General features: G+C 35.5%; 1 protein-coding gene across 6 annotated transcripts in view; it reads left to right on the top strand.

The window, feature by feature from the left end:
- Positions 1-24,717, top strand: part of ARHGEF12 (Rho guanine nucleotide exchange factor 12) — a 177,136-nt gene that overhangs the window by 3,588 nt on the left and 148,831 nt on the right. Inside the window, exon 1 of one of the 6 annotated variants that reach the window (XM_072612934.1) lies at positions 7,427-7,506. The exons of the other annotated variants lie outside the window; for them this stretch is intronic. Within the exon in view, the coding sequence (XP_072469035.1) occupies positions 7,490-7,506 (17 nt within the window). The 5' untranslated portion in view covers positions 7,427-7,489. Of the gene's footprint in view, positions 1-7,426; positions 7,507-24,717 lie in introns of those variants that run through there. 6 annotated transcript variants of the gene reach the window in all.

The raw sequence follows: 24,717 nt of genomic DNA, 5'->3' as shown, positions 1-24,717 counted from the left end.
AGGGATGTCTTTTGAATGCCAGAGAATTGAAAGCTCTTTCAGTAGAATAAGGGAAATAATTATGTCATGTGTGATTAAGCCAACTTTTTAAAAACTATCCACAATTTTTAATTGCACTGCAATTTTTTATATGAATCTTGAAATTTTGATATTTAGATCCTTTAGATGGTGTCTTTGGGAATAACACTTATAATCAATAACAAGTTATTTTCTGCAAAATATAATCAGTTTCCTGTGTGTGTGCTCTTATTTGGTGTTTTCCATATTCAGTGCTTTTTGATGCTTTCCTTCAAGAACATATTCAAATTATAAAAAATTTACAAATATTTGACTCTCTCATTGCTAATCCATATTTTTCAATATTTTTCTTGCTGTACTCACCTCTTCTTACCAAGTATCAGAGTGTATGTTGATTTAATGTGGAGGATCTTACTGAAGTCTGCATACAATTTCTCTGTCCCTTCACCTTCTGTTAACAGATGGTGGTGTTTAAATTGCTATTATTTTCATAGTGGTCATTTTGCAGATATTTTATCATGAACACTGCAATATGAGGTAACCAAATATGACCAGTGAACTGATGTTTCTTGTTATCTTTGGGTACAAGATAAAACAACTTCTGGTCAGCTCTTTAATTTATCTCTCTGAGGAAAACCTGTGAACCAGCCTTCCATTTTTCTTCTTGTTGGTTTTGTTTTTAATGAGAATGTGGAGATTGATAAAATCATAACATATTTAAAATAGCAACCAATTTATAAATGGTTTAAAAATTGTGTGATTCTTAATGTCCTTTGCCCCCTTTTCTACCACTGCAGAATTGGAAAGGGACCATACAGCACTGAGAGTGGTAAACTTAGTGGAGCAAAAGTGAGACATTTGGGTTCATCTCATAGATCAGTGTGTTCACTTGCACTTTTAGTCATAAAGTGTTTTTTCTTTCAAGAAAGCTAATGCTGTATAATGTATTTTTTAAAAAAAAGATTCAAAAGTGTTTCATCTATGTGCTACTTTAATTTTTGTCCTTTTATTGAAGGTAGTTGTTAAATGTTTTTCCCAAGGCCACTTAATGAGTCAGTTGAGAAGCCAAGGCCTCAGTTTTAATTGCAGTATGCTCAGCCCAAGTTTGTTTCATAGTTAATTGATTCTGCATTATTCTTTAAGTTAAAAAAAAAGTTACAAGGTAAAGGTCCATTGGTGTTGAGTTGATTGACCCCATATATTATAGGGCATTCTGATAGCTGTGCTACCTGGAACACTTTAAAGTGCTAAAATTGAGGATGTAATTTAGGTCATGGACTAGCAAACTTTATGGAAGCATTTTTTTTTTTTTAGCACATCTCAGAAACTAACATTGTACTTCAGTGTTGTTAGGAGAGGTTCTTTTATACCTGTAGAACAAGCAGAGGCCTTTTCTATTCTGATTTTTTTTCTAGTTAGATCATTGGCATGTATTTTCTTTTGTGATGTGGCCTTACTGCTATCCTACATCAGAGTTCCTAGAAAGACCAAGATTTTGAACCTTATCACTTTTAAGAATCCATCAATAGACATTGAATCAGCTCCTGTTAATGTACTAAGTGCTCAGAGTACAAAGATAAATGATAATGGTCCCTGTCTTCAAGAAGCTTATCAGGAAAGATAACATGTACATACATACATATATGTGTATGTGTATGTGTATATACTTAGGTCCAGATCTCTCATTTTACCAAGTAGAAACCCTCTTTTATGAGGAAGCTTCTACTACAATACAAAATGACAGTTTGAAAGAACTAATCATCTCAGCCTGAGAGGTCTAGTCATTGCCCTTAGTTCCAGTAGCCAGTGTGTGACAGAAGCAGGACTTGAACACTTCCTCGTATAGAGGACTGCTTTCTTTCTATCCAATGTGTCTTGATGCCTCTTTAGATATTGCACATATAAGATATATGCAAAATAACTAAAAGGAAATTTGGGATGGGGAGGAAATGTAAAAGGTTTTAGAACTGGACTAGTACTTAGGTGTCATCTGTTCCATTTTGATGTCAAGAGAGTTGAAGCAACTTGCCCAAGGTCACACAGTTTCCAGGAACAGAGCCAGGATTTAAAGCACAATCCTGACTCCAAATCCTGTATTATTTTCACTATATCACACTGCTTTTTCTGGGGTTATTTCCCTCAAATGGCAGGTTTAGGCTAGATGATCTATATCATCTTTTCAAACTGAAAACTTCAGATTCTTTTCTGTTTTATTCACTCATTCTATAAACATTTATTAAGTGCCAGGCACTATGCTAAGCATCGGGAATATAGAAGGTGGCAAAAGATAGTCCCAGCTCTTAAGGAGCTTCCAATCTAATGGGGGAAGCAGCCTGTAAACAAATACGTACAAAGCAATCTATATACAGGGTAAAAAGGAAATCATTAAAAGACAGAAACTACTGGAATTAAGAGGTGTTAGGGAAGGCTTCCTGTAGAAGGTGGGATTTTTAGTTGGGACTTAAAGAAAACCTGGGAGGTCAATAGTTGGGGTGGAAGAGGGAGAGTGTTCCAGCCAGAGAGATTGCCTGGAGCCAAGAAATGGGGTGTCTTGTTGGTGGAACTGGCAGGGCACAAGTGTCTTACTATATTTTGTAATTTGGTATATGCTGCTAGATGGTGGCTAGATGGGTTGGTGGGTAGAATGCTGGGCTTGGAGTCAGAAAGATCTGAGTTCAAATCCAGCTTTAAACACACACTAGTTGTATGACCCTGGGCAAGTCATTTAACCTCTGTTTGTCTTAATCCACTGGAGAAGGAAATGGTAAACCTCATGAACAGTATGGTTTATGGAGTCATCAAGAGTCGGACACAACTGACCAAGAACAACATGATACTCTAAGTTAAATGGATTTATAAAAATTAGGTGATATATTCATTACTTTAGAGGTGGCGCAAGCTAATGGTAGCTGAATTCACTCATCCTCATTAGTCCAACCATCTGATTTGTCTTTGCAGAGTGGCAGAATGAGTTATAATGGGTTTGTTTGGTCATGATATATTAATTATTTTATTTCATGACAAAGTTATGTGGCATATGCGTAGCTTTCTTCTAATTCCCATACTAGATTGTTATGTCCAGTCAAGAAACATTTATTGATGGCTATTATCTGCTAGGCTCCTTGTGTCTTTCATAGTGTCTGACATAGTTTATGTATAGTAGGTACCTAATATTTTTTTGAATTGAAGCATTCTCCACATGTATTTTGTTCTATTTCATATTTGAAGTCCTATATAAGTATTTATTTTAGGAGATACACAATTTTAGGATCATGACCAGTATTCTGGGAGTAGTATTTATGTGGGTGCATATACATTGTATACACACACACATACATATCTATGTTAGATATGTATATGTGCATATATCTGTATCTATATATCTTTTTTCTTCTTTATCCTCTATAGTAAGCTCAGAAATCTACTCTAGATGGATAATTCCCAAAAGGGATGATTTTTAGTGTCTTGTAAGGTCTAATTTTAAGTATCTCAAGGGGATGAAACTTCCATCACTTCCTGAGGAGACTCAACTACAATCTGATCTTTGAGTCAGGAAGTTTTTCCTGACACTTAGCCCAAACTTTACTTTTAAGTTTGTTCTGTTACTTATATTAAACTTTCTGCATCAGGCTAAATAGCTCCCTTCCCCTTTTGTATTGACACATATCTAAGGGATGTAAGTAATAATCATCCGTTTTATTTGTCCTTTGTTTTGCCATACTTGCTGTGTTTGAATCCTTCCAGCTTCTTAGTATGTTAATAATATTGCCTAAACTACCCTCCCCCCCACAATATTCCATGTTTTATCTGGCTGAATTCTAGAGCAGATTCCCAATTCTGATTTTATAACAGTGCTGTTAATAGCTAGCATTTAGATAATGCTTTATAGTTTTCAGAGTACTTTACATAGTTTAATTCATTTGATCCTCAAAATAACCCTGTGAGGAAGGTGTTATTATTATTTCCACTTTACAGATGAGGAAATTGAGACTGAGAGAGCTTAAACGATTTGCCCAGTGTCACATAACATTACAAATAAGTGTCTGAAGTCACATTTGAATTCAGGTCATCCTGACTCCACTACGCTACCTTGTTACTTAATTATAGCAGTTATTTAAGTCTTTTTTTAAAAACTGAAAACTAATTTTAATCCCCTTAAGAATGATTGATCATGTTATTTTTTAGTTCTGCAAGCATTATCTTCACCTCACTACTCTGCGTTTTTTAGACAGGTGAAGAAAATTAGTCTTAGAGTGGTTGTGTCTTGCTAGTAAGTGTAGGGGCTGTGAGGACAGGGGTGGGCTGTGGACCGGATTGGGACAGGATCCAAGTTCCTGTCTATCCCTTTAGACCCAGCTCAAATACTAGTTTATGCCTGCAACTTTCCCTTATATTACTTACCATTTAGACGTGCATTATTTTGTAACTTTTAAGTATAATTTAGCTATAATATGCACCATCGCTGTTTGTGTCTTATTCTAATGCTACACTTTAAGATTCATGAGGGCAGGAGACTATCTAAACTTTGTATCCCATGAGTCGGTATTTAGTATGTGTTTGACCTTCATTTGACACTCTTTCTCAGTCATTAATGAAAAACGAAGAAGCATTATGTGAATGTGAACTATTTTTTTATTACTGATACTTTGTATTCATTTTTGGTTGCTGAATGAAAAGGAGCTACTTGATAAGTGATTGCTACTATATCTTAATGCTGATAAATAATCCTGTACTATTTATTTATTACTATTTTAAAATAATAAATCTAAATTGAGATAAACATTTTGTTTTCTGGTTTCAGTATTTGCCTGCCATGAAAATACTGCTTCAGTTGGTCAGGGCCTTATTTCCTTATAAAGGACATAATAAGGCCTTCACCAACGTATAAGAAAAGACTAACTCTTGACATTACAGTGATTGTAGGATTACTTAAATCATAGCAACATGTTGCTCCTCTGTATTTTATCACTGAGATTTGATTTCCTTTATAACTACTTAGACTTTGGGGGCTTCAAAATCTAGAAATTTTGTTTTTCTATAATTGTATTGAATATTTTATTTGATCCTTGAAATAGGTTTGTTAGAGTTTTTAGCTTTAGGAGAACCCATGAAGTTGAATAGCTTTAGAGTCATATTTAGTTTGTCTGATCCTATGGTAATAGTATTTCAGGGTACAGAAACTAGTTACCTAACTTGTTTTTATCTTTTCCTAAGCTGTTCAAGTATCTGTCACTGACTTTTGGTAAAAGAGAGAAAATATACCAAGTTTACCTCATTGTATCAGCATGTACCAGTTCAGCTGACCAAGTTCAGATTCATACCAAAACAGGATCTTTTACCAATTTGAATGCTGAGTCCTGGTTTCTGAGATCATAGTCACATGACAGCCTGGGTGATTTCCCAGTGTTGAGAGACTGGAGAATCAACTGGCCAGTGAAAAATTAGTTTTCCTGTCTTGAGACTGTGAGTAACATGTCTTTGAGGGAATTGGAAGGATTTAAAAGAAATTAGGATACATTAATGCTTGAGACTAGTTAGCTTCCCAATTTCAGCGTATTTTTCTTTTGAAGTCTTAAGACTTATCATAGTCATTTAAGGACACAGTTTTAAGACAAAAATGCTAATGATTCCTCTCTGAATCTTGGTGTTTTGGGAGTCATTCTGGTGATCACATTTGAAACTTACTTCTAGGTTAGGGCTTTTAAGATCTTCCCTTAGATTGAGTAGTTGTTGAATTATATTTCGGAAAAATTAAAGATTTTTGCCAGAATTGAAAGAATTCAATTCAGCAAACATTTATTAATCACTTGTTATGTACAAGGCACCATTCTAGTAATGGGAATACAAAGATAAAACATAAAGTATTTCTTGCCCTCAGGTAGCTAACTTTATTCTGGATGGCACCACGTGTGTAGAGATAAGTGAATACAAGGTAATTTGAGGAGGGGTGAGCACTCTGACAACTAGAGGAGAATCAGGAAAGGCTCCCTTAGGAAGTAAAGTGGTTCCTGAGTTAGGCCTTGGGAAGCTAAAGAATATAAGAGATGGAGATGATGTACTGAGTGCATTCTAGGCGTTGGAGGCAGTCTGCAAACAAAGGCATGAAATTGGAGATGAAATGCTGAGTTCAGGGATCACTAAGTAGGCTGAGTAGATTAGAATGCAGAGTTTTCCATGGGGAGTAATGAGAACTAAATGTGAAAAAAAAAAAAGTTGGCTTTAAATACCAAGCTGAGAAGTTTATATTTTTATCTTAGAATATATAAAGATTCAGTGAAGATTCTTGAGTAGGGAAGCTAGATGATCCAACCTCAGTATTCTGCAGAATGTATTGGAAAAAGGAAAGATTGCAGAAGCAGGTAGTTTAATTAGGAGACTATTGATAGATTTCAGGTGAGAGATCATGAGAGCCCCAATAGGAGTGGTGAGAAATGAAGAGATACAAGTGATGGTTCAGAGGTAGATTTGTCATTGACATTTGGTTGGGTTTAGGTATAGTGGAGAGTGAAGAGGATTGCTTTGGGGTTGTGTACCAGGGTGACTGAAAGAATAGTGATTTAATGAAGTTAGTTTAATAACATGAAGGTGCTATGTATTTTGTGATATCTGAGAGGAATGTAGGGAGTTCGAGATCCTGAAATAACACCTAGAAAATCCTGTGAAGGTGCTCTTACAGATCTTCTCAGAGGCTTTAAATTGTTGATCAGACTGTGTTAGAGACATACGTTGATACATTGTGGTTTGTCATGTACAGTCTCTGTGGTTTACTTGGAGGAAGTGGTTCCTGTGGGTGAAGGTCTGATCTTTTCAGAGATTGTTGGTGGTATATGCACTGTCAGCTTATTTCCTGTTTTATTGGCTCTTTGGGTGAGACCTACTCAAGGGAAGTGTTGCTGAAGGAACATTTAGATACTCTATAGTGAAAGGACAGATAATCATTTGTATAATATCCATCTTTTGGGTGATATGAAGATTAAATTAATGTAAGATGCTTTAAAATCCTTCAGTGAAAGATGGAGCCTTTTTTTTATATGTGATAGTAACATGCATATGTTATTATAGAGATACTGATCATTTCTAAGAAGAATTTTCATGTAGTTATATATTACTTCATTGTCCTCTTACTGTAAACATGGAGGTGGTCATTTCATCCCTAAGAGCAGCTGTCTTCTGGCCAGAAATTTTCCCCACCCACCCCCATTTACCTAATCTTTCTTTTTAATTTCTGCACTTTTTAAAATTTTATTCTAGATGGGCTCATTTTATGAAATGGGGGCCTTGTCTGTAGTAGAGTAGGCACTGGTTGAGACTTGTTCACTGGTTTTAACTGCCTAGAGCAAGGTTCTCTGCTCGTTTAACTGAAGTTCTACAAAAAGGCATATTGAGAATGCTTTCTTTTGCATTTACTAACAATTTTCAGAGCAAGTATTTTGCTGTTTGCTGATTCTACCTGATTGTAGGAATCTGAAAAATGAAGCTAACTTTTAAGTAAGCTTTTTTTCTTACTTATCATCTTTACTGTTGACCATGTATGGCTTTTTTTCAACCTTTTTGATTCTTATGTTTTGAGAGGTGGGGGTGGGAGAGAGCCTTTAAGTTGATCTTATAATTGTCAGATTTTTGGATGTACTTTTATCTTTGAAGAAGAGAGTAACTATTGATTATCTCTTTCTATGAAGGAGAGAGTAACTATTGATTATCTCTTTCTAGTAACTTGAAGTTATATTTCTTTTGACTGAAAAGGTGTCAGGTAGGAGAAGGAATTTAAGGTACTGTATTTTAGGACTTGATAGACAGAAACATGTTTTGATTTCATTTTGGTTTTTTTGAGGGGGAGGGGAATCTATTTGTTCCTCTCAGAATGGCTTCCTCCCTTTCCTCTAACATTCAAATACACTTTTGGGGGAAGGAGTGAAGCAGAAGCAGGTAATTAACTGTGGAAAAAATAACATTGCCACAGATTTGATTTTCCAGCGGTTTCCAGTTCTCAATGAGCCTCTGTGGAATGAAGCCAATTGAAAAGATTCCTAACTCTTCTCCTTAATGGCTCCATGACTGCAGGGAGCTCTCTGTCAATGATATTTATTTACTTTCAAGAAGAAAGTTAGAATACACTTTAAAAAAATCTCACATTCACCTATACTGTTTGCTTTGTAGAGAAGTGATTCTAGAAAAACTTCAGATATTTTAAAGATGATATAAACCATTGTGATAAAGATCCTTTAACATTTTGATTAACAAATCATCTAATTTTCAGCATTTTAAGGTAGTTGAGTTTAAGAACATTAAAAATTCCAATTCATTCCAAGATTTGATAGTTGTTAGTAGATTGTATGTTCATTACTACGCAATTTAGTCCCCCCAGTGGTGTTTCATACTATTTCAATACAAGCTCTACCATAATTTTGCTAAATCCCCACTGATATGAGGAGATGAAGATCATCTCTGTCCTCTGGTGTAGAGAAGAAAATTTTGAACCTCTAATACTCAAGCCAATTAAAAATAATAGCTGGGAAGACCCTGGGTGAACCTTCACAAAGGATGCGTACTGCCAATACTAGGTTACCCATGACTGACAAAGTTGTAGAGGGAGATGTATGCAGCCTTGACATTCATATCAAGCCCCAGTTGCATGGTTTAGTGGATAGAATGTTGAACTTAAGAGGTTCAGATTCCTCAGCTCTGAAGCTTATTAGCTGTGTGACCCTGGTAAGTTATTTAACCTAAGTTACTGTTTCCTTATCTGTTTTTTTTAAGGTTGCATAAGATAGCTTCTGGGGTACCTTATTGCTTTAAATCAGTGATCAGTTCCATATACACACCCTTGTGGCTGCCTCCAACATGGAGGCATCCATGTAGAGTAGCTCCTCTTTCTTCCTCCTAGGTGAAAAAACCCTGGATTTCTGTGACTAGGGAGTATTATTGTTATAAAGTCTCTGAAAGACATAATTGGCCCATTTTAAGATTTTATAATCTGAATTTTGGCTATCTAGGTGACTCTTCCATTCTTCCCTGGAACCAGTTAACCATCTTTTATGGGGTTTGTCTATAATTTTTGAGGCAATTAGAGTTAGATTAGAGAGTTCTATAGAGCTACCACTATTTCTCAAGGACAATTAGGTTCATCATTTAAAACATTTTTCAAACACTTATTTGGTATATAAGACCCTGTATATCAAACAGATTAAACAATATCCTTGTCCTTTATTTATAATTTGACAGATGACTGTGAAATAGAGGACATGCAGCCAATTAAAATATAAATTAATACTTATGACTTACTATAAATGTTTTATTTTAAATCCTATGAATGTAATGATTTTTGCTAGATGATATAGGACAGGAGGAGATTGTCATTAAATTTGTCTTTTTAACTGACCTCTCTTTTATTAGATTTAGAGATATTTACATTAAATCTACTTTCACTGACATCAAAGTAGCTTCAGTTTTCCTACTTTGTTTAGTTCAATTATATTATTCTATTTCAGAGTCTGAACAGGAAATTGGAAAATATCTCTAATAGAGTTTGCTTATAAATAAAATCAACAGTTTCTCTCCTTTTAAGTGAATTGTTATGACTTTGTTTGATGGTACTACACAGTTTCCTGAGCCCCTTGCTCCAGTTTTCTTTATAGGAATTTTGAATTCTCAAATTACCATTTATTCATTTTTTTTTCCTGTTTCATCAGAGGGAAAAAATCTTAATCCTCTGAGGTTTTCAGATTATAACTGCCTTTCATCAGGATAATAGTTTACTATATTTGTGCGGTGGAAGAATTGTGGCATTTAGATACTGCTTCTATGGTAGTATTGGGAGGTTTGTGGTTTCTAGTGATCGTACAAGTTTAGAAGATTTACGTGGCTGGAATTCTCTACACAGTGTCTGAAGGTAAATTGGGTGTGTAGTCAACAAAGTGTAAATGAGAAGCTTTGCACCGTGCAATCACAACTTAATGGAACTTAGGATACAACCATACCTCCAAAAATGGAAATTAAATTAAAAAGAATGTAGGGATGAAGCTGATTGTAATTATTGAATTGAATGTAGCATTCTAGCTATTTTTAAAAAAAGATTATTTTCCTTGCCAAAGTTAAACATTTGAAGTAATTTCTAAAGTGTAGTACAGTATCCATTGGGGGATAACTAAACACATTGTGCAAATGTAATGGAATATTTTTGGGTTGTAGGAAATAACAAATCGACAGTTTCAGAGGAAACTGGGAAAATCTCCGAAATAATGCAAAATGAAGTTAACTAGAACAATTGTAAAGAAAATTAACTTTGAAAGACTGAACTGTAGTGCAGTGATAAGCTACAGTGACAAAGGACCAAAAATGAAGCTTTTTATCTTCTTCTGCCTTAGATGTGATGGACTTAAAATTCAGAATGAAGCATACATTTTTGGATATGGTCAGTATAGGAATTTTTTTTTTGCTTGACTATGCATATTTGTTACAAATATTTTCTTTTTCCTTTTATTTTTAAAATTGTTCATTTGGGGAGGACAGTGGGAGGGGGGGAGAAATAATGAATGCTCATTAAAAAAAATAAAGGCTCGAATAAACTTCTTAGCCATGAAAGCACTTCTCTTTTTAAAAAAAGAATAATGCAGAGTAATTGAACGATCCTTAAATGTCCTTATGGATTATTTCTAGTGTAGAAAATAGCCAGCTTTTCCTAAATATGCTTTTGCATATATGATAAATGATTTAGCTATTTCATCCCTCTGCCCTGTGCTTTTTGCTCCCTACTCCCACTTTCCTCCCCCAAATGGGAGAGTCAAAACAAAGAGTGCACTATTTGCCATGAAGGAGAGTCAAAGTAGAGAGGCCAATTTGGAAGCTATTCCTTCTTTAAACTGATACCCCATTCTTGCTAATCTTCCTCCACCCACAATGGTCATGGGGAAAAGAGAACAAATACTAAAAGACCACTCAGAGCTTTCCACACCATACCAAAATGGCAAGTCTTCAAAGCACCATATAGCTGAAAGCAAGTATCCAAGCACCCATATGGTCACTAGAACCAGGAATTGCATCTCTGACCATGTTTCATGATAGGGTATGACCCCTGCCACACTTTGATAAATCTTGCATTACAGGTGCTAAAAATGCAGTCTTTGAAATCACTTATGTGAGATAATAGGACTTGGTAATCATTATGAATTATTAATGTACTCTCCTTGAGGGCAGGGTGAAATTTATTTTGTCTTTATAACAAGAGCCATGTATGGTACCTTGTAGGCATTTAGTGAATATTTATTGAATTAAATCTATCTTAAAGATAATTTTTTAAAATTTTAAGGTAGCTTAGTTGGTAACAATATTCCCTCTATCCTTTGCTCCTTTTTTTTTTAAAATTTTTAATTTGACCTATAGTAGGGTGTGGTGTGAGTTAAAGTTTAATTGCTCATTACCTTTGAACATGGGGGTTAAAACATTTTAGATTTCCATCTACTCAACTTTCAAAGAGTAGTTGCATTTTAAATTATTGTCTGCTATAATCTTGTCAAATGCTGCTTCACATGTGTACTCTTTGCAAATTTAGTTCATGATGATGATAAACCCTGATTTGTTTTCCTAGATTTCCATATTTCCTTTTATTTGTTGCTCAGATGACTAAAGAAAATTTTAGGTTCCTTATAGTTCTAAATATATGATCTTATGATCTGTGCAAAAGAACTAATATTAGTAATAAATGTGTTTGCAGGCCCAAATGAAACATTTAAAAAATGTGAACATAGAGTTTGACAATTCCTGACTACACCACTTTAGGAGGAAACAATTATTGAAGGATTTTTATTACGCTTTCCCCTCTCCCCCAAATTTAGTCAAATATACCTCCAAGATACACGTAAGTCCTCATGAACTGGTAGGGCAAAGAAAAATTATAAACAATAGAATATTTCATTTAATCAAAAAAGATGATGATAATGAGACAATACATCTACTTATGGAATTCAGTTAAAGCAATACTGAGAAGAAAAATTTGTATCTCAAAGCTTTCATCACTAAAAGAGAAAAAGAACAAATCAATGAATTAGGCATGCAGTTAAAAAAATATGAACAATATATCAAAAATCCCTAACTGAAATAACAGATTATATTCCAAAAATTAGGAGATTAATTGAAAGCAAAAAACCATTGAAATTCATAAATTAAACTAGGACCTTTTTTTCAAAAAGAAAAACTTGATTTTTAAAAAAGAGGAAAACCCAGCCGTTCATATCAAAAATGAGAAAGAACTTTGAAATTGAAGAAGGAATAAAGAACGTTATTAGAAACTTTTTTTTGCTAAGAAAACCGATAACTTAGAGGAAATATATAAATCCTTAGAAAAATGTAAAATACATAATTTAACAAAAAAAAAATAGACTATGTAAATAAGCCAAGATCAGAAAAAGGAATTTGAACCTTTTTTGCCTTCTCTCTCATCTCCAATTTATCCCGTTTATATCTTGTTTGGAAGTAGTTGTTTGCATGCTGTCTTCCCTGTTAGACTGCAGACTTATTAAGAACAGGACTGTTACAGTTTGCGACATGTAGCAGACATTTAATAAATGCTTGCTGATTTTTTGAAGCAGGAATTTGAATTAGAAATAATCTTGTTTTAACTGTGCTCATAAGTGAATAAAAAGATACCCTACATATGTGTCCCAAATCTTACTTCTACTTCCTTTCTCTTTATGCACCCTGTCACCTCCCTTGTTCAAGTCCATATCACCTCATCTGGATTATTGAAGAGTCTCCTAGCCTAGTCTTTCCCCACTCCAATTCATTCTCCACAGAGCTGCTAAAGTAATTTTCTTAGTTAAATCTGACCATGTCACTCTTCAACTCAGTAAATTTCAATAGCAGAACAAGAATAAACTCTCATTGGCCCTTAAAGCCTTTATAAGTAGATTTCTACCTCTTTCACCATTATTACATATTATTCTCCTTCGTACACCTTGTGGTCTAATCAGATTGACTTTTTTACTCCTAAGACAGAATGTTATATCTCCCATATCTGCTATTTGTACTAGTTGTTCCCTGTGCCTGGGATGTGCTCCCAGCTATGCTTCTTAGAATCCTTTGTTTCATTTGAACCTTAATTCAAGCACCACTTTTCTATGTAAAGCGTTTTCTGATCTCTACCAAGTTGCTAGTGTCTCCTTCCAATTTCTTATTTTGTAAATAATCATGTATAAAATATGTTTTTTCCCAAAAGAATATAAGCTTTTTTAGGGCAGGAACTGTTTAGTTTTTGTCATTATTCCTTAGCACAGAGAGTTCTAGCCTTATGTAATGATTGATATTGGGAAATCACAGCTCACTGAAGACTTGGGCTCTAATTCTAACTCCACTACTTAGGAGTTTTGTGAACATGAGCATGTCTCACAGTCATAGAAACTTATATTGGAAGGGCTTTAAGTGAGCAACTAACCCAGCCATTTCATTTTAAATATGAAGAAACAGAAGCTTAAAGAGTTTAAGTTAAGTGATTAACCCCAAATAACAGTGAGTTGGGATTAGAATCCAGGTCAGCCAAATCCTATTTATTCTTTTCACCACTAGTGTTCATTTAACCTCCCTGACCTTCAGTTTTTCTACACACCAAATACCTTATCTATCTCAGAGTTGTTATGGGGGGAATCAGATAAGAATGCATTGGAAACTTTTTACTTTAAGTTGAAATTCTAGCTATAAAGTGCAACATAAATACAAAGGGTTGTTATTGTATTATAACCAGCACACACTTGCATTTCTTTTATTACTGAAAATAACTAAATTTTCCATGGACTCTGCCTTTATTAACCTCCTGCTACAATATCCTTCTCCGCTTCAATTTTCTTTAACCCTCATGAGATTATAGGACATTCTTCAAAGTAGTCATATTAATAACAGTAACTTTTTAAGACTGTACAAGCAAAGGTCTCCTTTTACTAACAGTGTGAGGAGGCAATGTTAGCTAGAGTGGGTTATGGTAAATATTTATGCAAAATTTAGACCTTTAGCCCAACAAGGAGGATTCAAGCATGGGAAAAAAAACAACTTCCCAAAACACCACATAGCGGATGTGTGGTGCTTTCCCTAAGGAATAGAGATCTTTGCATCCTTAAGAATGTTTGGAAGGGCAATGCCTAAGTAATATGTCCTTTTAATCTTTCCCTCCTCCTCTTTTTGAAAAAAATAATTTTACCAGGGCAATATATCCTGTTCTCATCCTCTATAATGAATTCTCAAATGCTGCCTTGCTGCTATTAAAAAGTTTAACTATTGTGATAATTCTTCCAGCTCAAATCTGATGATCCTTTGATAGATTGAATGCCTGTTAATCAGCCCACTTAAGAGGTGCTCAAGGTGGAGCAAAGAACATCGCACGTTTACATGGTATTTAAAAGTTACAAGTCGTTTTGTTCACAGTAATGCAGAGAGGTAGCAAATGTAAATACTGCCATCTTCATTTTGCATCTGAAGAACCTGAAGCTTAGAAAGATTAAGAGACTAGTAACAAGAAAAAGAGAATTTTAGTAAACCGATCCAGGGGGTGGGGAATGAATAAGTTATAAATGAACACCTACAGGAGTAGTAGGGGTGGGCACAACCCTGGATAAAATAGAGATGAATTTACAAGTAAATCCTACCAAACATTCAGAGAATAATCAATTCCAAACGTAAACCATTTGCAAAAAAAAAAAAAAAGATTTGTTGTTACTCAGTTGTTTCAGTCATGTTCAACTCTTTGTGAGCTCATTTGGGGCTTTCTTGGCAAAGATGACTGGTTTGCCATTCCTTCTCCAGCTCATTTTACAAATGAAGAAACTGAGGCAAACAGGGTTCACTGACTTGCCCAGGGTCACACACCTGTTAAGTGTCCGAGTCCAGATTTTTGAACTCCAGAAAGATGAGTCTTCAAGACCACAGACCTAACACTCTATTCACTGTGGCACCTAGCTGCCTAAGCCAGGAAAAGATTGGCTTCTACCAAATTCCTGCCATGATACAAACATTATAATATTTGTTCTTTAGTTCTCTGTGCCACATTTTAGGAAAGATATATAGAGGAACCTGACTAGGGTGATTAAGTTTATTTAACTATGCCATCTTGGGATCAGTTGAAGAAACTGGGGATGGTTAGCTTTGTGTGTGGGGGAAAGCACGAACCCCCTTATTCAAATTGACTGCTCAGAGGCGTCTCAAGGTAAAAACAAAATCTCCTTTATTCGGTTCCCCGAGAAACCGGGCGGTCCTTTCACCAGTAAAGCTGGAGTAGGAAGGCGCCTTATAGAAGCAGAATGGCAATTTATATAGACTCTGACACGAAAATCCCCCTCCCACCACTGACCATTATTCTCATTGGCTGAGAAGCAAGGTCTTACATTCTAGGCGCGAAATCTAACCAATCCCTTTTGAAACCTGGTTCAAATTTCCTGCTCCAGGACATTACAAAGCCTGCGAAAATACATGTCATTATATTGAGGAGTTAGTGAGTCATATCCAATCATTGATCCTAATGCAATACATAGCCTTATATGGAAATCACCCGACTCTGGAGGAATGGAAACCTGGGCCCAAGGTCTCCTCTCCACTCCAGGAAGAAGACTCCACATTCCTGAGAAGTCTTCACTAAATCTGTTCCCATTCAGCTTGGAAAAGAGAATATTTAGAGGATAATAGCTTTCTTCAAGTTTTTGAAAGTCTAGTATGGAAGAGAGATTATATTTGTTCTGGGCAGAATAGTCTTGTGTTTATAGTTCAAAGATTCTGTTCAGCTCTGGTGTTTTCATCAGATGCTTTAAAATCTTCTATTACGTTAAAGATCTATTTTTTCTCTTTCAGAATATACTTAGCTTTGCAGAGTATGTTACTCTTGATTGTGAACCTCTTTTGCTTTTTAGAATATTATATTCCAAGGTCTCCTCTTACTGATTTTTAAAAAATTGTTTATTTTATTTTTTAAAAAACATTTTTATTCAGAGTTTTTAGTTCCAAATTCTGTTGCTTTGGATATTAATTTTTTTCCAGTGACATGTAAAGATGGTGTTCAACATTCAATAAGACTTTGAGTTGCAGATTTCGATGAAATTAAATTCAAAAGTTTCTGCACAAACAAAACCAATGCAACCAAGATTAAAAAGTTGGGAAACAATTTTTAAAACAAGTGTCTCTGATACAGGCCTCATTTCTCAAACATATGAAGAGCAGAATCAAATTTATAAGATTTGTAATTCCCCAGCTGAAAAATGGTCAAAGGATATGAACAGGAAATTTTCAGATGAAGAAATTAAAGCTATCTGTAGTCATATGAAAAAATGCTCTAAATCACTATTAGAGAAATGCAGATAAAAACAACTGAGGTAGCAGATTACACTTCTCAAATTGGCCAACATGACAAAATAAGAAAATGATAAATGTTGGAGAAAATTAGAACCTAATGCATTGGTGGTGGAGTTGTGAACAGAGATCCCAACCATTCTAGAGAGCAATTTGGAACTATGCCCAAAGGGTAACCATATTCTGCATACCCTTTGATCCAGCAATACCACTACTAGGTCTGTGTCCCAAAGAGATCATAAAAGGGGAAAGGCCCTACATGTACAAAAATATAGCAGTTCTTTTTGTAGTGGTAAAGAATGGGAAATTTGAGGGGATGACCATCAGTTGGAGAAAAGCTGAACAAATTGTGATATATGATATAATGGAATACTATTGTGCTATAAGAAATGATGAGTAGGCAGACTTCAGAAAAACCTGGAGAGACTTATATGAAATGATGCTGATTGTTTTCCTAATATTGAACCAGCCCAGTAGTCCTGGTATATCTCCCACCTATTCATAGTGTATGATACTGATGATAAATTGTTGTAATCTTTTTGCAAGTATTTTATTTAAAATTTTTGCCTCAATAGTCATTAGGGAAATTGTTCTATAGTTTTCTTTCTCTGTTTTTGCTCTTCCTAGTTTAGGTATCATCACCATATTTGTATTGTAAAAGGAATTCAATAGGATTCCTTCACCTGTTTTCCCGAAAGTTTATATAATATTAGAATTAATCGTTCTTTAAATGTTTTAGTAGAACTCACTTGTAAATCCATCTGGCCTTGGAGATTTTTTCTTACGAAGTTCATTAATGGTCTATTCAATTTCTTTTTCTAAAATGGGATTAGGTATTTTAGTTTCTCTCCTGTTAACCTGGGAAGTTTATGTTTTTGTAAATATTCATCCATTTCACTTAGATTGTCAGATTTATTGGCATACAGTTGGGCAAGATAGCTCTGAATTATTGCTTTAATTTTCTCTTCATTGGTAGTGAATTTACCCTTTTCATTTTTGATGCTGGTATTTTGACTTTTTTTTAAATTAAATTCCCAAGTTTATCTGTTTTTTTATAAAGCCAACTCTTAGTTGTATTTCTTAGTTCAGTGGTTTTCTTTCAATTTTTTTAACCTCTCGTTTGATTTTCAGAATCTATAATTTGGCACTTAATTGAGAATTTTAAATTTGTTCTTCTAGCTTTTTTAGTGGCACGCCCAATTCATTGATCTCCTTTTTCTCTTATTTTATTCATGTAAGCATTTAGAGAAAATTTCCCCTATGTACTGCTTTCGCTCCATTTCATAAATTTGGTATGTTGTCACATTATTGTTGTTCTCTTTGATGAAATTACTATTTCTATGATTTGTTTGTTGGCTGACTCATTCTTTAGGATTAGATTATTTAGTTTCCAATTAATTTTTAATCTATCCATGACCCTTTGTTACACATAATTTTTATTGCATCATGTTCTGAAAAGGATACATTTAATATTTCTGCCTTTCTGTGTTTGATTGCAGAATCAAAATGCCCATGGTCAGTTGTTTTATTTTTTTGATAGGTGCCATGTAGCACTGAGAAATAGGTATATTCCTTTATATCCCCATTCAGTTTTCACCCAAGATCTGTCATATCTAATTTTCCTAAAATTCGATTCACCTCCTTAATTTTTTTTTGTTTTGTGGTTAGATTTATCTAGTTCTGAGAGGCTGAAGTTGAGGTTCCCACTATTTAGTTTTGCTGTCTGTCTCTTTCTGTAACTTCTCCTCCAAGAACTTGGAAGCTTTACCAGTTGTTGCACATGTGTTTAGTGCTGATATCATTTCATTGACTTGGTACCTTTCAGCAAGATGTGGTTTCCTTCCTTACTTCTTTTAATTAGCTCTGTTTTTGTTTTTGTTTTGTCTGAGATCAGGTTTGCTACTACTGTTTTTTTGTTTCTTTTCACTTCAGCTGAGGCATAATATATTCTGCTCCAGCCTTTAACCTTTACTCTCTGTGTATCTCTCTGTTTCAAATGCGTTTTTTGTAAACAATATATTGTAGGATTCTGGTTTTTAATCTACTCTTCTCTCTGCCTGTTTTATGGGAGAGTTCATTCACATTGACAGTTATAATTACTAACTCTGTATTTCCCTCTATCTTATTTCTCCCTATTTATACTTTTCTCTCTCCTTGCACCCTGCTCTTCCTGACCAGTGTTTTGCTCTATCACCTCCCTCAATCTGTCCTCCCTTCTATCAGCCCCACTCCTTCCTTTTCTTTCCCATTTTTCCTCCTGCTTCCCTGTAGAGTAAGATAGATTTCTGTACCCAGCTGACTTTGTATGTTATTCCCTCTTTGGGCCAAATCCAGTGAGAGTAAGATTCAAGCAATGCATACCCCCTCCCTTCTTTCCCTTTTTGTAATAGGTCTTTTATTCCTCTTCATGTGATGTAACTTACCGTATTCTGCCTCCCTCTTTCCTCTTCTCCCTAGTATAATCTTTTTTTACCACTTATTTTTATGTCATTATATCAAAGCTAACTTATACCCATACCTTCTGTCTATGTATACTCCTAAATGCCCTAGTAAAGATACAGCTCTCAAGAATTACAAGTGTCATCTTCCCATATAGGGATGTAAACAGTTTAACCTTTTTGAATAATTTTTTTTTCCTGTTTACTTTCTTTTAATGCTTCTCTTGAGTTTTGTATTTAAAGATTGAATTTTCTGTTCAGCTCTGGTCTTTTCATCAGGAAAGTTTGAAAGTCCCCTATTTCATTGAATACCCATCTTTTCCTCTGAAAGATTATGCTTATTTTTGCTGGGTAATTAATTCTTGGTTGTAATTCAAATTCCTTTGCCTTCTGGAATATCATATTCCAAGTCCTTCAATCTTTTAATGTGGAACCTGTTAAGTCCTGTGTAATCCTGACTATGACTCCTTGATATTTGAATTATTTGTTTCTGACTGCTTGCACTTATTTTCTCCCTGACCTGATAATTCTGGAATTTGCCTACAGTATTCCTTGGAGTTTTCATTTTGTGTTCTCTTTCAGGAGGTGATTGGTGGATTCTTTTGATTAATGTTTTACCTTCTGATTCTAGGATATCAGGGCAGTTTTCATTGGTAATTTCTTGAAAGATGCTGTCCACGCTATTTTTTTTTTTTTTTTGGTTATGGTTTTCAGGTAGGCCAGTAATTCTTAAAATTATTTCTCTGGGATCTATTTTATTGGTCAGTTGTCTTACATTTTCTTCAGTTTTTCATTCTTTTGATTTTGTGATTGATCCTTGATGTCTCATATAGTCATTAGCTTCCATTTGTCCAATTCTAGTTTTTAGGGAATTATTTTCTTCAGTCATCTTTTGTACCTCCTTTTTCATTTGGCCAATTCTACTTTTTATGGAGTTTCTTCAGTGAATTTTTTTTTGGAAAATTGTATTTAAAGGAATTGTTTTCTTCAGTCAGTTTTTGTCCTTTTTTCCAAGCTTTTGACTCTCTTGCATAACTCTCATTTCTTTTCCCAGTTTTTCTTCTACCTCTCTTATTTGATTTTTAAAATCCTTTTTGATCTCTTTCAGGAAGACTTTTTGTGCTTAAGACCAATTCATATTCATCTTTGAGGCTTCACATCTAGGCAATTTGACATTGTTGTCCTCTTCCGAGTTTGTTTTGATCTTCCCTGTTGCCACAGTAGCTTTCTATGGTCAGGGTTCTTTCCTGGTTTTTGCTCATTTTTAGTCTATCTAATGACTTTTAAAGTTGAGCTCTCCTCCTGGGATACAGGGGGTATTGTCCCTAGCATTGTTTGGTGGGGACAAGGGGCCTAGTCCCTGGTTTTCTTGCCTGAGCCTCAGGTGATGGCAGTTTGTCCATTGAATTGGGGGGCCTGGCCTAGTCATGCCTATTGTGCTGGGGTTCTGAGACTGGCAGTTTACCTTCTGCAAACTGGGGCTGGTGGCCTCACAGCTGGCCTGCTGAGCCAGAACCAAGGGTCGTTGGTTGCTAATCTGGCTCTGGCAAAGACTCTCCCGCTGGCTTGCCTGGTTATCATCTGTACTAGGTTGTACTTCCCTTTTACTCAAGTGAGACAGACCTTTCCTGAAGTCCTTATAAGTTATCTTAAGCTAGAAAATTGTTTCACTCTGTCTTTTTATAGTTTCTGTCACTCCAGAATCTGTTTAGAGGCTTAATTTAACACTTCTTAGAGAAACTGGGGAGAGCTCAGGCAACTTTCTGGCTTTTCTCTGCCATCTTCAATCTGCTCTTGCTTATTTTTAATAGAAACTTCCTGGTCTTGTGTGATCCTGATTATGGCTCCTTGGAGCCTCAACTCTTTCTGGCTGCTTAGTGTTTTTTCTTTGCTATGGAAGCTCTGGGTTTTGGCTGACATCCCTGGAACTTTTCCCTTTGGGATTTCTTTTGGAAATAAAGTGACTTCTTTCTGTTGGCCTTCTGGTTCTGATAGATCTGAGCCATTTTCACGTAGGATTTCTTGTAATAAAGAGTCCAGGCTTTTGTTTTTTAAAATCATGATTTTTGAGTGGAATGTTATTTAATTCTCTCCTTGACTTGTTTTCTAGGTCATTAGTTTTGCATAGTGAACATTTTTAGTTTTGTTTTTCAATTTTTCTATTCTCCTCTTCTCTCCATCCCTCCCCTTTTCTAATTTTGAGGGAGTCTGTTACTTTGATAAGATTTAATCATTTATATTCTAAGCTGTTTATTCTCTTTTCTGTCCAGTCCTCCAGGGCTTTAGTTTCACTATCCCCCCCCCCACAACTGAACACTCCCCCCCCCCCACTCCATCCCCCACCTCATTCATGTAATTTTTGTGGGAAATCCATTTTTTCCTGAGTTATATAGTGTAGTATTGTTGAGTTTGTTCTTCTACTATTTGAGTTTCTCTGGATTTATAATAATTCTTTATAGTTTCAGTGTCTTCCTCTGTTTACTCATATCTTCATCTGTAGTTCCCAGACTGGGGCTTTGGGTAAGCATTATGCTTTTGATGGGAGGTGATTGACCCTTGTTGTTCTTGACTTGAGTTCTTGAACTGACATCTATCTCCTGAGATGTTTCTCAACTAAGAGAGATGATGGTTTAGTTTTATGGTGCTCCATGTTCAGGGCCTTCTTTGATGTCTCAGGATAGACTCCTGGAGACCTTCATATCCTTAGTGCTTGGCTGTTCCTGGTCACCTATGCAATGGATTTCTGACCACCCATGGCAGCCCTTTGTTATTGTTGCCCTGAAATAAGTAGCTTACCAGTGCTTGTAGGTGAGAGGTATTTGTTCTGTCTCTGGTCCCACTGGGAGGCTTCTTTCTTATTTGTCTACACTGATGTTGGCTTTTGTGGTGAGCCCCATTTGCTATTGTCCATGGGTTTCTGACTGACTTCTTGTTTACTCCTGGGGTAGAAGAAATTGCTTATTGTAGTGTCTCATTGGATTTGTTACCATTTTTTGATCAGATGCTATTTATAGGGTTTTTTTTTAGTTCTGAAAGTAGATGTGTGAGAACTATTTTGCCTAATTCTAATTAGGTGTATTGACTTATAGGTCTAACCCTCATTGGTTTTCCCAAACCTTTTGCTTCTTAGAAGGGTTGATAACCTCTGGCCAAGTGTTGTTTGCTTTGCTTGAATACTTAAGAGCATCTTTAAGATTCTCCTCAATGGACACCAGCTGTAAAACCTTTCCTGATCTCCAACTTAGTTTGTTAGACCTCTCTGCCTTAGATTATTTCATGATTATTTCATTTTAAAATGAACTGTGTATACGATTCTCCCAGTAGAACATAAGTTCGCTAGGGCAAACTGTTGTGGTTTTATCCTTGTGTACTAGTCCAATGCCTTGTAAATAACATTTTTTAAAAGTTTAATTTAATTAAATCTTTGGTCTGAAAAATGTAGAAATTCAATCAATCCCAAACATAACTCTTCTATGATGTCATCACCATTATCATTTCCTTCCCCTCCTTCATTCCTACCCCTTCTGTAAATCTTCCAAAGAGAATTTACCCAGTACACTAGAGCCTTTTCTAAAACCCAAAGCAGAACTCATTATCTTTTCTTCCACACTACCTTTTCTAAATTTACCCATTTCTATCCAGATCACCACCATCCTTATTGTTTCAAAGGTTTTCAACCTTGCATTATCATCAGTTCTTCTCTCTCTGCTCCACCTTGCCAGTCAGTTGCCAGAAGTTTTCAGCTCTTGCTCCACAATGTGTTTTGCATTTCACAGAATCACACGTTACTTGAAAGGAATGACCACTATAACATATGCGTTAAGTAGTTCTCCATCCTTAGCTTGCTAACATCTATGGAGGAGGAACACATTAGCAGACCATCCTGCTTTTGGACAAGTCAGATTCCTAGAAACTTTTACCTGACATCAAGCCTGAGTTTACTTCTTCACAATTACTCCTTTTTCTGACCATTGGGACCAAATAGAGCAATTCTGGTATCTCCTCTTTGTGACATTCCTTCAGATGTTTGAGTATAGCTGTCATAATCCTGAGTCTTTTCTCTTGAGTTAAACATCACCATTTTCTTCAGCTTTCTGTAGCATGAAACTCAAGGCTCTTCACCATCTTGGTTGCCTTTCTTGGGCGCTCTCTAACTTATCAGCATCCTTCTTAAACAGTTATTCCCAGAACTGACTGAATAAATTCCATCAAATTAGCCTGACAAGAATGGAGTAGAGTGGGACTGTCAACTCCTTATTCCTGATTGGGTGGCTGTAATGCCAGAGTAGGCACAGAGTCCTTGGGAGAAATGGAGTCAGAGCAGCACAGTGGTCACTTACTACTGAAGACTTGTTATGTTTATCACCAACACTGTCTTCCATTTATCTAAAAGCAACAAAACAAACATATACTTATGTGTATAGAGGTACCTATAAGGCAAAAATTGGCATTTAATAGACAATGTCATTGCACGGAGAAGAGACAGAAATGATGTGAGATGACAAAGGCAATGTGTGGCACAGAATACTGATCCAAATTAGTCATTCACATTCAATAAAAGCATTGGCCCCAAAGAAAGACTTAATATAAACAGATTAGAATGCTTCTCAGGGTGGGAACAGTTCATTGCTAATTTGGAGGGAAATCTGAGCCAACATGTGGTTGGCAACAGTGGAACAGAAAAGGAGTGGGTGGCTTTTAGAGATTTGGTGTACAGCTTTGCATTTACTCATCTGGGCCAGAATACTCACAAACATTGGATTTGGTTTAGTGAAAATGATGGGGAAATTCAGATGTTACTAAGGCAACTGTTCACATGGAGGTCAGAAGAAGAGTTAGTGGTCTCATGGTCTCTCTTTGGGATCAATTGTGATACGTAGGAGACACTGGCTCAGGACTGCCCAGCATGTCATGCCCATATTAAGGAAAATGCTGTTCTCTATGAGCAAAGCAGAATTGTCATAGTTCAAAAGAGATGTGTGATGTGAAAATTTAGAGACATCTCTATTCCAAATCCTCATATGTACTATTTGTGCCCAACCTGTGTTAGAGCCTTCTGGGAGTGTATTGGTTTGATCAGCCACAGTTGGACACACTGTATGTTGACCCTCATGTAGTGATGTTATTTCGGTTCTCTTCTACTACAAAGACAACAACCACCTGTCATAAAGTGACACATCAAATGTAGAGTCTAAATGTGTGGTCAGAATAAGTATTTGGGTTTATTTGGGACTTGAAAACTTTTTGGGATCTGTAAAAGTGGAGCATATGAAAATGAACCAAATTGCACCAGGCTGCTGAAATTAAAAAGAGAAAAGAATATTTTTTAAACTGAAAAGTAGGGGTTTGAGAGATCTAGTATAGAGAAAGAACTGCATGAGACTTGTATTGACAAAAGATCAGGAAGGAATTTGATGACTTACTTGAGGAAAATGTATATGACAAAGTAGTTGACCGCCATATGTGCAGAAAATAGGAATGAGACATATTGGGAAAGAAAATAAGGATTTGCATCTGAATTTAGATACTTAGAAACTGGGAGGTAGTGTTGTTTTTATTCATCCTTTGAAAACAATTGAATCAAAATCACTATGGTTGAAGGTGTTTAAAAATCTTGGTAAGTTGAAAAAGAGTATATTCATATAAGTGCCTAATTATTGATATTCGTTATTAATGATGATAATAATGTGTTGCTAGACTTCAAACTCATAGGAAAGATAGGGAAAATTGAACATAAGAATGGTATATCATTTTGAGGTAACTATAAATAGTATCAGTGTTATATATAGTATGAATTGGAAAAGACCCTCTTCTAGTTCAACCTATACCTGAATGAGAATCTGCAACTTATTGTAAGAGTGGCCATATTAGCCTTCATTAGAAGATCTTCAGTAAGGAGTAACCTATTACTTCAGGAATTACCTTTTCATTGTATTTTGTAACA

This window comes from Notamacropus eugenii, chromosome 5 (genome assembly GCF_028372415.1).
Source record: "Notamacropus eugenii isolate mMacEug1 chromosome 5, mMacEug1.pri_v2, whole genome shotgun sequence".
NCBI classification, from domain to species: Eukaryota; Metazoa; Chordata; class Mammalia; order Diprotodontia; family Macropodidae; genus Notamacropus; species Notamacropus eugenii.
This window is presented reverse-complemented; position numbering and strand designations above follow the sequence as displayed.